Source organism: Calliphora vicina, chromosome 5 (genome assembly GCF_958450345.1).
Source record: "Calliphora vicina chromosome 5, idCalVici1.1, whole genome shotgun sequence".
Taxonomy (NCBI): Eukaryota; Metazoa; Arthropoda; class Insecta; order Diptera; family Calliphoridae; genus Calliphora; species Calliphora vicina.
Genome location: NC_088784.1, coordinates 21,281,964 through 21,297,207, shown reverse-complemented (window position 1 = coordinate 21,297,207; position 15,244 = coordinate 21,281,964). Strand labels below are relative to the sequence as shown.

At 24.7% G+C, this 15,244-nt stretch overlaps 1 protein-coding gene and 1 non-coding gene across 4 annotated transcripts in view; one reads left to right on the top strand and one right to left on the bottom strand.

Moving 5' to 3' along the window:
* Positions 1-15,244, top strand: part of LOC135962465 (mucin-2) — a 120,065-nt gene that overhangs the window by 51,199 nt on the left and 53,622 nt on the right. For all 3 annotated transcript variants that reach the window (XM_065514409.1, XM_065514407.1, XM_065514408.1), the window contains exon 2: positions 1,299-2,508. In XM_065514409.1, the coding sequence (XP_065370481.1) occupies positions 2,259-2,508 (250 nt within the window). In that variant the 5' untranslated portion in view covers positions 1,299-2,258. The remainder of the gene's footprint in view (positions 1-1,298; positions 2,509-15,244) is intronic.
* Positions 14,754-14,835, bottom strand: TRNAL-AAG (transfer RNA leucine (anticodon AAG)). Its single transcript has one exon. It is a non-coding gene; the product is annotated as a tRNA-Leu (tRNA).

Below are 15,244 nucleotides of genomic sequence, written 5' to 3'. Positions count from 1 at the left end.
CTTAAAGGGAAATTTTATTAAAGAACTATTTTTCATAATTTGTTCCATATTTAACACTACTATTGAGATCTTGACAAAATTTTGGAAATATTTAATAAATTTCCCTTATTTAAAAAAATTTCCCTTAAAGGGAAATTTTATTTAAGAACAAATTTTCATAATTTGTTCCATATTTAATACTACTATCGAGATCTAGACAAAATTTTAGAAATATTTTATAAATTTCCCTTATTAAAAAAAATTTCCCTTAAAGGGAAATTTTATTTAAGAAATAATTTTCCTAATTTTTTCCATATATAATATTAATATCGTTAGCTTATTAAAATTTTTCATTGTTTTCAAAAATTTCCCTTATTTAAAAAAATTTCCCTTAAAGGGAAATTTTATTTAAGGACTAATTTTCATAATTTTTTTCATATTTAATACTACTATCGAGATCTAGACATAATTTTGGAAATATTTTCAAAATTTCCCTTATTAAAAAAAATTTCCCCTAAAGGGAAATTTTATTTAAGAAATAATTTTCCTAATTTTTTCCATATATAATATTAATATTGTTAGCTTATTAAAATTTTTCATAGTTTTCAAAAATTTCCCTTATTTAAAAAAATTTCCCTTAAAGGGAAATTTTATTTAAGGACTAATTTTCATAATTTTTTTCATATTTAATATTAATAACGACTGTTAAATAAAAAATTGGAAATATTTTCAAAATTTCCCTTATTAAAAAAAAATTCCCCTAAAGGGAAATTTTATTTATAAACAAATTTTCAAAACTTTTTATTATTTTCAATGTTAGAATCGTATGCTAGTTAAAATTTGTGATATATTTTATAAATATCCCTCATTTAAAAAAATTTCCCTTAAAGGGAAATTTTATTTAAGAGCTAATTTTCATAATTTTTTCCATATTTAATATTAATGTCGTTAGCTTATTAAAATTTTGCATTATTTTTTAAAATTTCCCTTATTAAAAAAAATTTCCCTTAAAGGGAAATTTTATTAAAGAACTATTTTTCATAATTTTTTCCATATTTAGTATTAATAACCACTGCTAAATAAAATGATTGAAATATTTTACAAATTTCCCTTATAAAAAAAAATTCCCCTAAAGGGAAATTTTATTAAAAAAAATGTTCCTTGAATTGAAAGGTTTTTGATTGAAATCAATCCAGCTATTATTTGTTTCACTGTTTTATTTGATTATTTTGTTTAACATTTTAAACATTTTAGCCTGTAAGTTTAAGTTATTTATTTTAAAATATTAATTTTTTTTCTTCTATATCTCTATATTACAGCTTGGAAGACAATAGCAAAACCACTTACAACTTGAATTATATTGTATTGAATCCCCACCCATACAAAATTCAAATAAAAACATCTACAAACAAATACATAAAAATAACTTAAATAACAAATACCAAAGTTAAAACAATCTATAAGATTTTAACATACGATTTTGGAAAGAATTTTCAAAACTTGTTGCTGCAAAACCAAACAAACAACAACAAAATATGTAGAAATACAAAATAAATAATTGAAAAAAATAATAATATTTTAGTTTATTGCAAAAAAATTTAAAAAAAAATGATTTAACATGCAATACAATTAAATCAAAGTAAAGTAAAGTTTTGGAAACAAAATCACAAAATAGCGTGCCTTCATATACAACATAAAAAATTTATATCAAAAAAAGAAAAAAAAGTTTAAAATACTTGCTAGTGAATACAATTAATAAGAAAAAAGTGGAAAATTATTGCAAAAAAAAAAAAGAAAATAAATTTTGCTAAAATGCCAAAAAATTAAAATAAAATTATAAATGCCAGCTGGTACCACAAAAATATAAAAAAGAAGTGATTCAATGGTTTAAAAAAAATCAAGAAATACCGCCAATAATTGAACGATTTTCCATAAAACGTTACTTTAAAAAACAGTCAGTCCATCATTAACTAAGCCAGAGCAACAGGAGACGACGACTCCTCTACATGTAACACGCCGACTATGTTGTATGAGGTGGGGCCTAGATATTGTAAGAGTATTAAGATGTTATTGCCTGGATTGCATGTTTTAAACAGTTTCTATGCCCATTGATTTTTATATATGCATAAAATTTTTATAATTTAATTATATGTATTTTTACTGTTGCTGCTTCTGCTACACTAGAGTTAAAATCATTTAATTAAAAGCAACAATAACAAAAGAAAAGTTTAACTAAAACAAAAAAATAAAAATTAAAGCAAAAATTATCATAATCCATTATGGATGCCTCCGAAGTTTTGTATTCAACGCCAGCAATTGCTGCAACGAATGCATTGTCAACTGAAATGTCATTAACACCCACAACACAAACTCAGCAGCTACAGCAACAGCTACAACATCAACCAACGCCACTATCACCATTAGCAACAGCTACAGCACCAACAACACCGAGGACAACCACTCATACGCCAAGAGAAATACCAACCATGTACATTTTGGATCAGATGTATGACGATTATATGGATCAATGTAAGTTCAATAATAATAACTATTATTTATTTTACATATACAATACTATGTATTACTTTTAACGGTTACACCATTTCCTACAAAAATTCAAAAATTTTAATCCAAGCCGCCCCTTGAAATCTATAGACATCCCTTTCTTATAGAACGATATCTCTAATCATTCTTTATATTTCACGAATGGTAACCGATTCGGTAACGTTAGCATTATTTTTGATTATGTCTAGGTATTGAAATTACGTTATCGGAATTCGAATATTGGGATAAATCAATATTATGACAATTTTAAATTCTAAGGCGATCTAGCTATGACCGCCTGACCGTTGAAGGCACGATATGGTCTAGAAGGAAGGACTTAGGGAATTAAATATTATTTGTTTGGTATTAAAAATGGGCAAACTTTGTCAAGTAAAACCAGAGTTATGGACCAAATGTGAGACAACCTCAAAAATATATTGATGTTACGTTTTTACCTTTTAAAAACGGTGGTTTATTTCTTTAAATTCTCTGCGAGTTGTTAAGTTCTCCCTAATTAATTTGCCATGTAAAAACATAAGGTAGACATGTTATATATCAATGGATAGGGGATTTTGTCTACTTTTCAAAAATATATATATAACTTTTGACAATTAAAAATGAAAAATATAACAAAAATTGTTTTTATTGAATTTTTCCAAAAATACAAATTTTTCAAATTGAAATTAAATTATTATTTATGAATATTTTTTAATGAAATTTTACAGTTACATAGATTCTTCTACTGGAAATTGATAAATAAAAACAAATTTTGAAATTTGTAATCAGGAATCCCGCAATTCTCAAAAAATTTTGGAAAAATTCCAAAAATTATATTTTTTTTGCTATAATATCCATAGAAGGGGCGGTGTTATCGGAACCCTTTACAAAACAATTAAGAACATATTTGGTTACTATATTTTGATATCGACTATGCGATTTGAGAATTTTTGCCCTAAATTTGAATTTTACATAAAAAATGGGTGGTTTTTGTATGGACCTAGTCTCCTAGGTATCAGCATTTTTTAAATTTGTTTTCATTTAAAATATTTAATGTAAAATTAGCTTTTCAAAAATTGTAAACTCTTAATACATCTTCTTAGACATTTTTTAGATAACTTAAAAAGAAACAAATATTTTTTTTTCCAAAAACTTGCGAAAAATCGCATTTTAAAATTTTTTTTAAATTCAAATGCATATAATTTTAAAATCAGTCGCGATTTGTAAACAATTCTTTACATTTGTTCTTAGACGAATAAAATAAAAATGGAGTAAATCGGGAAATGTTTGGATCCGCTGTTATCAAAAAAGTGGAGTAGGGTGGGTAAAAATGTTGAAAATTTAATTTTCAAATGAGAAAATCTCCTAAGTTATAAAAGATAATTGATAGCTACGGCGAGGTTTTTTGTAGTGCTTTTGTAGATTTTATATGTGTAATTTTTTTGAAATCAGAACACAGACGATCACCATTTTTAAAATTGAACATACCCGAGGTGTCCTACTTTGGGAACTCTAGACCGCACCCTGGGGGACCCATGCGGTCCAAATTCAAAACTTAAACTTGACAACACTTCGTCTTTACCCATGTCAAATTTCTGGACTATAAGTCGGTTCAGGCAATACTTCCTAACCACTTCTTTCTGAATAGTTTTTAATAGGTATTGCAACATGTGGCCTATCGTTGTCATGATGGAATATTACCGGTTTCATGTCTGGCCACATGTTCTGGTAATTTTACGGCCAATGCTTTCTTCAAATGAATCACTTGGGGTGGGATTAAAAGGGTCCTATCTATTATGAGCTGCTGAAGTCTGGCCAGAGCATCACATGACAGAACACAACAGATTCGTTTGAAGCGAGCATTGACCGAAAAACGCTCATAATATGCGGCCAGACATGAAACTGTAATATTCCATCATTTAGAATGAAATGGTTGTGAAGTTTTGCCTCACTCGCATTATAGTCCTAACTTTGACACATCCGACAACTATTTGTTTCGATCGCAGCAGAACGCTCTCTCTGTGATACGCTTCACCTTAGAACAGAGTATCCGAAATTGACATGATTCGTTCTTGGCCCCAAACGATGAGCACTTCTTTTGAATTGGAAACCATATGTTGCCAGAAAGATGGTAAAAGGTCATACCTAACAATGCCCAATACTTAGAAAAAATTTATATTTTACAAATGTTTCAAATTAAAAGCTAAACATTTTAAAAAATCCGGCATTTTAAGTCAATTTGATTAATCATGATGTTAGATTAATGGATTAAATTGATTAATCGCACATCCCTAGTATTAAGTTGACCTACTTGTTAATTTTCTTGTTCTAAATTTTTAACCATTTATTCCAATTACTAATAAACATTAGTAATGCTTATGTGCCCTAGTTTCAATATACTTCCCTAAAAGCCCTTTTATTAGGCACATAAGATATTCAACCAAAAAAGTGTGCTTGAACAAACTATATCTCAAAAAATATGTCTTCCATTTTCTAAAGATTTTCCACATACGCGTATAAAAAATTTAGAGTGGGACCATGATGCGATTTTGAGATAATAAACTTTTTGTAAAACTCCGTATATTTCGAAGAATTATCAGAAAACTTCAAATATATTTTAAGGCACATCATAAATTTTATAAAGGTAATTATATCTTTAATTTAATATTGATTAATATTTAGGTCAAGAATGGGCGGGCTATCCATAGTGGGCGTGGCAACTGCCATACAAACTAAAATTCATATATATCTCTATATTTGTAATACGTAAAGCTTTGAAACATTGTATCAACTACTTATTTTGGCCAAAAAGTGGAAAACTATCAATTGTGGGATAGCGAAGCATACCGGGTTTTAGTTAGTTATAAAGTCGACCATAACAGTTTTGAGGTGCTAGTTTTAAACTGTTAGAGATCTTCAGCTGCATTTCTCTTTATGAATATAATATTGATAAAGCAACAAGTGGAAATGGTGTATCAGTTTGCGAAGTTGATTTTTTGTATTTAAATTTAAACACAATATTTAAAGCACTTGAAGGTGAATTTGTATTTATGATCAAGGAGAAAGTTCAAAGAAAATATGAAATAACTGAAATTGGCAGCATTTTTTTTCGTGATGAAAAATTAAGATCATCTTGCAACTAAATTTATTTTGAAGACTAGATTGAAAACCAATTTGTAAATGAAAGTAATTTGATCATAAATAATAAATAGTACATAAAAAGAACAAGAATTTTAATTCTAAAAGATTACGAATTATTAGAATCTGTATATATTTATAGCAGTTTTCGCTTTAGAGAGCCCCGCATAATTGATTTAACCGCTTAATTGATCAATAACCAATGCTATAGGAAAATTCCATAATCAAATTACAAAATAACGTAAAAAATCCCAACTAATTGTCAAATAAAAAAGTCGAAAAGTCTAATTTTTAAAAATCAAAACCCTAAAAAGAGTATCACTACTGACTGATTCATGATCGCACAGTTCCATCGCCTAAAACTAGAGGCATGAAATTTTAACTGTAGTTTCCTTGCACCCCATATAGATCTTAATGGACCTATAGACGGGTAAATTTGTCTTCCTAACTAATACAGATACAAATAAACTTTAAAATTGGCTTCAATTTATGGCTAATAACAGCATACAAATGTTTGTTACTTTTTTGAAATTCGTACCTTTTAGAGAAAATGAGGGGTAACAACAATATGTTAGTACTTTTTTGGTACCTTAAGTATCTTTTAAAACAATAAACATAGACATAAATTTTAAATCGTATTATTTACTTATCAAAAAGTATCAAATATAAATTTGGTAGTTTTTGTATTTATTTTTGGTACTTTTTTCATAAAATCTGTTTTTCTATAAATTGACCTAACATAATTAGATTTAATTAAATATCTCTCTGAGATACATAAAAGAAATATAGAGAATCTGTTTTAAATAAAATATCGGTACTTTTTAGATTTCAAATAAAACATATTTCAATGAAATTTATTCTTTCTTATATTTAAACATTTAATTTAATAAGTTAAAATTAACCTCTTAGCTAAATTGTTTTCAATAATCCCCACTTAATATTAAACCCACAAATGTTTCCAGTACTTAAGCCAACAAAAAAAATTCTAAACTATTAATGTCATTTTAATAACTCTCATCCTCAATTAAAACAATATTGTATTCTTGACATTGAATTGAACGTAAATATTTATTTGTACCTGTATTTATATTTATATTTTAACGTTATTGATTTTATCAATAAAATTCCTTTTATTATTATTATTGACTTTGCCAATCTATTGCCAGCTTAAAATAATAAATATTAATTTTTTGTTTGTTTGGCAAACAACCAAAAACTATTGTATATGACGTTAAATAAAAAAGCCAAAAATTCCGAACATAATTTTATTGAATAGTTATAAAAACCGGTTTACATATTTGTATGATTTTATATTTGTGTGAATTTCTACTCATAAACTACTTCAAATCCCAAGTAAACAAAACGAATTGAAAAAAAAAATCCGCAAACTAAGCTAAAATGTAAACAAAAATATATTCGAAACGATTAGTATTCAAATTTCATGATAAAAAAAACAATACAAATACATACATACAAAATTAATGAATTTTAACAAATTACAGCTGACATGTGATTGATAAAATCTTCACTCCCTCTAACATGTTGCTGGTGCTGCTGCTTTATTTGTAATTGACAAGTGTCACTTGCACGCGGTTTTTTCAAATGATTTAATTGTTTAAAAATAAACATTTTTCAAACATTTTGCTAATAAAAAAGTCATTGGAAAATTGTTAAGATTTATGAGAATTTTTAGGATATTTTAAAAATTTAAAAAAAATTAAAAATTTTCAAAATTTTGTTCGAAAATTCGAATTTTTGTTTTATACCAAAACGGATTCTTTGATGTTTGTCTATTAAAAAAATTATGAAATTTTTGAAAATTTTCAATTATTTGTTGTTCGAAATTGTTCATTTTCAAAATATTTAAAAATTATTGTTGAATTTAATTATAGTTTCTATGGTGGTTTACATTTTTATGGTTTTTGGATTATGTTCGAAAATTCGAACTTAATTTCGAATTTTAGTTTTATACCCAAAAAGGATTCTTTGATGTTTGTCTATTAAAAAATTTATGAAATTTTTGAAAATTTTCAATTATTTGTTGGGATTTTGATGTTCGAAATTGTTAATTTTCAAAATATTTTAAAATTGTTGTTACATTTCAATACAGTTTTCATTGTAGATTACGATTTTGAAGTTTTTTTGAACATGTTCGAAAATTCGAAGTTAATTTCGAATATTTTTTTTTTACTAAAATGCATTCTTTAAAATTTGTCTTTTAAAAAAAATTATGAAATTTTTGAAAATTTTCAATTATTTGCTGAGATTTTGATGTTCGAAATTGTTCATTTTCAAAATATTTAAAAATTATTGTTGAATTTAATTATAGTTTCTATGGTGGTTTACATTTTTATGGTTTTTGGATTATGTTCGAAAATTCGAACTTAATTTCGAATTTTAGTTTTATACCAAAAAGGATTCTTTGATGTTTGTCTATTAAAAAAATTATGAAATTTTTGAAAATTTTCAATTATTTTCAGAGATTTTAATGTTCGATATTGTTAATTTTCAAAATATTTAAAAATTGTTGTTAGATTTCATTATAATATTTATTGTAATTTACGATTTTAAAGTTTTTGGAACATGTTCGAAAATTCGAACTTAATTTCGAATTTTAGTTTTATACCAAAATGGATTCTTTGATGTTTGTCTATTAAAAAAATTATGAAATTTTTGAAAATTTTCAATTATTTGCTGAGATTTTGATGTTCGAAATTGTTAATTTTCAAAAAATTTTAAAATTGTTGTTACATTTCAATACAGTTTTCATTTTAGATTACGATTTTGAAGTTTTTTGAACATGTTCGAAAATTCGAAGTTAATTTCGAAATTTTGTTTTATACCAAAATTATGAAATTTTTTAAAATTTTCAATTATTTGCTGAAATTTTGATGTTCGAAATTTTTAATTTTTAAAATATTTGGTACATTTCATTATAGAATTCATTGTAATTTAGGATTTTAAAGTTTTTGGAACATGTTCGAAATTTCGAAGTTGCTTGTCTGTTTTTTGGAACATGTTCAAAAATTCGAAGCTAATTTCAAATATTTTTATACCCTACACCACCATAGTGGGGAGGGTATTATGCGTTTGTGCAGATGTTTGTAACGCCCAAAAATATTAGTCTAACACCCACCTTAAAATATACCGATCGACTTAGAATCACGTATAGAGTCCGTATGGTTGGCTGGCTGGCTGGCTGGCTGGCTGTCCATGTAAACCTTGTGCGCAGAGTACAGGTCGCAATTTTGAAGATATTTCGATGAAATTTGGTACATATTATTTTTTAGGCCCAAGGACTAAGCCTATTGAAACTGGCTGAAATCGGTCCATTATTTCACATAGCCCCCATACAAATGTCCTCCCGAAATTGCACTTTATCGGTCATAAATGTTTAATTTATATATGTATCTACACAAATTCCGCTCCAAATAAGTTTTATATACACAAAATTCATGTCACCAAATTTTGTTACGATCGGTCCATAATTAGTCATAGCTCCCATATAGACCCGCTTCCGAAAATCACTTTAACGTGCATAAATCGCTTAAAAATGTTGGTAAACACACAAAATTCAACATAGTTAACTTTAATATAGACATAAATCACACGACCTAATTTCATGGTGATCGGTCCATAATTGGTCATAGCCCCCATATAAGGCCCACTTCCAAAAATCACTCAAAAATATAAATTATTGAAATTTTAAAAGAAACATTTTTTTTGCTCTTTTACTTTGTGTAGGGTATTATATGGTCGGGCTTGACCGACCATACTTTCTTACTTGTTTTATACTAAAATTCATTCATTAAAGCATTTTTATTACATAGTAAATTTTTGATATTTTTCAATTATTTTTTGAGATTTTGATGTTCCAAATTGTTCATTTTCAAAATATTTTAAAATTGTTGTTACATTTCAATACAGTTTTCATTGTAGTTTACGATTTTATGAGTTTTGGATTATGTTCGAAAATTCGAACTTAATTTCGAATTTTTGTTTTATACCAAAATGTATGCTTTGATGTTTGTATATTAAAAAAATTATGAAATTTTTGAATATTATAAAAACATTCTTTAAAGCTTGACGATTGCAAAAATTACGAAATTTAGGAATTTTTTCAATTATTTTCGCAGATCATAATGTTCGAAATTGTTAATTTTCAAAATATTTCAAAATAATTATTGAATTTCATTACAGTTTCTATCGTGGTTTATAATTTTATGGTTTTTGGATTATGTTCGGAAATTCGAACTTAATTTCGAATTTTTGTTTTGTACCAAAATGGGTTCTTTGATGTTTGTTTATTACAAAATTGATAAAATTTTGGAAATTTTTTAATAATTTTCTGAGTTTTCCATGTTCGAAATTTAAATTTTTAAAAATATTTTAAAATTTTTATTACATTTCAATACAGTTTTATGATTTTTGGAATATGTTCGAAAATGAGAAATAAATTTCGAATTTTTGTATTCATTAGAGGTTGACTATTACAAAAATTATAAAATTTTCGAAGTTTTTCAATAATTTTGTGAAATTTTAATGTTCGAATTTTAAAATTTTCAAAATATTTTACAATTTTTCTTACTTTTAATTACAATTTCTATGGTAGTTTAAAATTTTATGACTTTTGCATTATGTTCGAAAATTCGAACTTAATTTCGAATATTTGTTTTATACCAAAATTTACTATTTTAAGCTTGTTTTTGAAAAACATTATAAAATTTTAGATATAATTCAATTATTTATTGAGATTTTCATAGTCAAAATTATAAATTTTCAAAATTTTTAGATATTTTTGTTTTCTTTTTTTATCTTTAAATCTTTTATATGGTTTATGTTTATATTTTATAGAATTAGGTTAAACTTTAATTAACCCAAAACTAAATTATTCCTTGTTCTTCTTTTAAAACAAGTGTCTCATTTGTGAATTATTTTTTTTTTTTGAGGCCAATTTTACATCATTAATAAACCTAACACGTCATTTTTTATTTATTGTAAAGACGTGACCACAATTTGTAAAGTCAACAAAAAATTTTCTTGCTGCTAATGTTATGACAATTTTTGACACAAATACAATGTTTTAATGAATATTTTTTTCTTCTTTGTTTTTGGTATATCTGTTTCAAACACATTTCAAAGCTAATATTTTTAAATTATCAATAATGTCTTCTTTTTTTTTGAAATATTTGATATTTGTTATGCAGCCCACGTTAAAATAACAACAATAAAATCAAAAAAAAAAAAGTTGAAAAATGATGAACACTTTTTGTTGCTAATTTTGTTTTTGTATAACAAATTCAATAAAATGTATTATTATTTTATTGCAAATTCTTTTTTCAACATTTTAAGCATGACTGACTGATGTCATCTTTAATGACTTGACTTTGTTTCTTTTTTGTCTGCAAATGTGTGGGGAAATTTTTTGTTTTATGGTGATAAAAAAAGACAATAAATAAATTAAAAAAAGTGAAATTAAATCTTATTTAAGTCGCGGTTCTTTTAGTTGAAAAAAATATGCAAATTTCAGGGGGTCAATATTTGAGGTCATATTTATTTAATAAAATTCTTTAGTAACGAACTCTTTTTAATGCACTGTCTTTGTTACAAAATTTTCAAGTGTTTTTTTTTTAAGATTTCCCTATTAACCAATTTTCATTTAATATGTAAATTTTTGAATATTTTCTTATCGTTTTCCTTATTGTTTTGTACTCGTAGCCGCCTAATTATGCTTTAAAGAAACATTAATATATTTAATTTTAATTTGATATTTATTTTATTTACTTAATATTATCAAACGGAAATCTATTTTGTCTTTTGCTTTCTTAAAGTAAAGGAAATGCATTTTGTTTTCTTTCTTTTTTGAACATTAAATTTTCAAATTTGTTTTAATTAATTTGTGTTCATACAGGAAATTCAATAAAACGTTAGACAACATCAAAAACCTACTGAAGTACATTAATAATTTTAATAATTAAAATTTTGGTATTTCGTGTAGACTTTTTACTAACAAATAAACAATTAAAAAGAAACAAAAAAATTTTATACAAAACAAAAACAAACAAAATTTAAAATGCATGTAACAATATCATTTATACACACATAACTAACTAACCATACAAATGACAACTTTTATTTATTATTGAATAATAAAATTGTTAATTTAATTAGGATTTCAAATGATTAAACGCAACCTTAAATTAGAGACACATAAGGTAAGGCAAAGGCTTGGTTTAAAAGAGTTTATTGAACTAATAAAACAAAAATTTAAACTAATATTGAAACTAAAATTGGCAAATAACAAATGAAGGTTTTGAAAAAAAAATTTAATTTGTTTAAAAATTTAATAACAATTTCGAACATAAAAAATAATTAAAAAATTAGCTATGACCTTTTCCCATCTTTTTGGCAACATATGGATTCCGAGCCAAACGAACTGCTTATCTTTTGAGGCCAAGAATGAATCAAGCCAATATCGGATACTCTGTTCCAAAGTGAACAATTCAAATTTTTTAAATTATTTTCTGAGATTTTGATGTTCGAATTGTAAATTTTTAAAATATTTCCAAATTTTTGTTATATTTCATTACAGTTTTCATTGAGTTTACGATTTTAAAATTTTTTCAACATGTTCGAAAATTCGAAGTTAATTTCGAATTTTTGTTTTATACCAAAATGGATTCTTTAATGTTTTTTATTACAAAAATATTAAAATTTTTAATAATTTTCTGAGTTTTTGATGTTCGAAATTAAAATTTTTCAAAATATTTCCAAATTTTTGTTACATTTCAGTTTTTTGAAGTTTTTGGCACATGTTCGAAAATTCGAAATTAATTTCGAATTTTAGTTTTATACCAAAATGGATTATTTGATGTTTGTTTATTAAAAAAATTATGAAATTTTGGAATTTGTTCAATTATTTTGTGAGATTTTGATGTTCGAAACTGTAAATTTTCAAAATATTTCCAAATTTTTGTTACATTTTAAAACAGTTTACAGTGTAGTTTACAATTTTATGGTTTTAAAACATGTTCGAAAATTCGAAGTTAATTTCGAATTTTTGTTTTATACCAAAATGGATTCTTTGATGTTTGTTTATTACAAAAATATTAAAATTTTGTAAAATTTTTAATAATTTTCTGAGTTTTTGATGTTCGAAATTGTAAATTATCAAAATATTTCCAAATTTTTGTTACATTTCAAAACAGTTTTCATTGTAGTTTACGATTTTGAAGTTTTTGGAACATGTTCGAAAATTCGAAAATAATTTCGAATTTTTTTTATATACCAAAATGAATTTTTTGATGTTCGTTTATTACAAAAATTATGAAATTTTTTTAATTATTTTGTGAGATTTTGATGTTCGAAACTGTAAATTTTCAAAATATTTCCAAATTTTTGTTACATTTCAAAACAGTTTTCAATGTAGTTTACGATTTTAAGGTTTTTCAAAATGTTCGAAAATTCGAAGTTAATTTCGAATTTTTGTTTTTTACCAAAATGGATTATTTTAACCTTGTTTTTTAAAAAAATTATGAAATTTTGGAATTTTTTCAATTATTTTCTGAGATATTTATGTTCGAAATTGTAAATTTTCAAAATATTTAAAAATTATTGTAACAGTTTATTACAGTTTTCATTGTAGTTTACGATTTTAAGGTTTTTCGAAATGTTCGAAAATTCGAAGTTAATTTCGAATTTTTGTTTTATACCAAAATGGATTCTTTGATAATTGTCTATTAAAAAAATTATGAAATTTTAGAATTTTTTCAATTATTTGCTGAGATTTTGATGTTCGAAATTATTAATTTTCAAACTATTTCAAAATTAATGTAACAGTTTATTACAGTTTTCAGTGTAGTTTACGATTTTGAAGTTTTTAGAACATGTTCGAAAATTCGAAATTAATTTCGAATTTTTGTTTAAACCAAAATGCATTATTTTAAACCTTGTTTTTAAAAAAATTATGAAATTATGAAATTTTGGAATTTTTTCAATTATTTTCTGAGATATTGATGTTCAAAATTTTTAATTTTCAAAATATTTCCAAATTTTTCTTACATATTAAATTGTAGTTTACGATTTTAAGGTTTTTCAAAATGTTCGAAAATTCGAAGTTAATTTCGAATTTTTGTTTTTTACCAAAATGGATTATGTAATGTTTTTATGTTCGAAATTTTTAATTTTCAAATTATTTTCAAATTTTTGATACACTTCAAAACATTTTTCATTGTAGTTTACATATTTAGAAAAGCTTTAAATTATAAATATTTAAAAACTCAAATCAATCTCCTTTAATTTGTCTGATTTGCTTGCAAAACTCCAAATTTTATTATAAAACCTTTGTTTGATACAAATTTTTATACTTTAACTGATAAAAACAATTATTTCAATATTTTTCTTTTTGCATTTCCAAATTAATTTCATCTTTTGTTATTGTTTTAGAATAAAACACAAAGAAACTGCAAAAATAATCCAAAAATTAAGGTTAAAGAAAACAAATATCATTATAAATAAATACGTATTATGTTTTTATTCCAATACAATTAAGATTAATGTCAGTCAAAACATATCAAAGTCAAGGCCACACAGCCACTTTAAAAACAAAAGATTTACGAGCTAAAAATAAAACTTGAAACAAAACTGCGTTACTAAAATGATTTATTTTATTTGCTTTACAAAATCCCTATAATATTCTTAAACGATATTATTTAATTTACATAGCACAACAAAGTATTGAAAAAAACACTAACTAAACATTGTTATTCAATCGTTAACTGTCTGAGTGGCAGCCAGCCAGTTTTATTATTGAAAGTAATTTTGTATTATTTATTTGAAAACTGCCGCGCTTGCTCTCTTTTTTTATCCAACTAAATAATAACAATTATTATTATTAAATACTGTACATACATATTTATTATTGCAATAAACAAAATAAAGTAAAAACGTCGCAAAAGTAACTGCGCACTTTATAAATTCTGTAATCTATATAAACATCAGCTGAAAGAGACTTAAAAAAGGCGTTTTTAATTGAAAAATTCATTGGAAAAAGATTAAAATTATAAAAAAAATAATAATAAAATAAAAAATCATCTTGGCAGCGGTGGGATTCGAACCCACGCCTCCGAGGAGACTGGTGCCTTAAACCAGCGCCTTAGACCGCTCGGCCACGCTACCTATATACAGTTAGTTAACATAAGCTTCATTTCAATGTTTTGTTTTAGTTGTAGTGTTTACAGTTGTATTATTTACCAGGGTGGTTATTTATAGAATCTCACCACTGTTAATAAATCTTACTTACGTATGGCAATACTGTTACATTAACATGCTGTTGAGTTTTTAACATGTGGTGAATTTAATATTTAACTTTAACATAACATACAGTGATAGCAATTAACATAATTACAAGTACATTTAATAAAATAATCATTATTTTGGCAACAATTAGAAATAATTTGAAAAGAAAATGTTATAAAAGAAATTTAAATTTCCCATAAACAACTAAATACTTGTAGTAATAGATTTTCCCATAAAGATTTAGTTTGACAATTGTTTTGTAAAAAAACTAAAATAAAGAAGGTGTTGA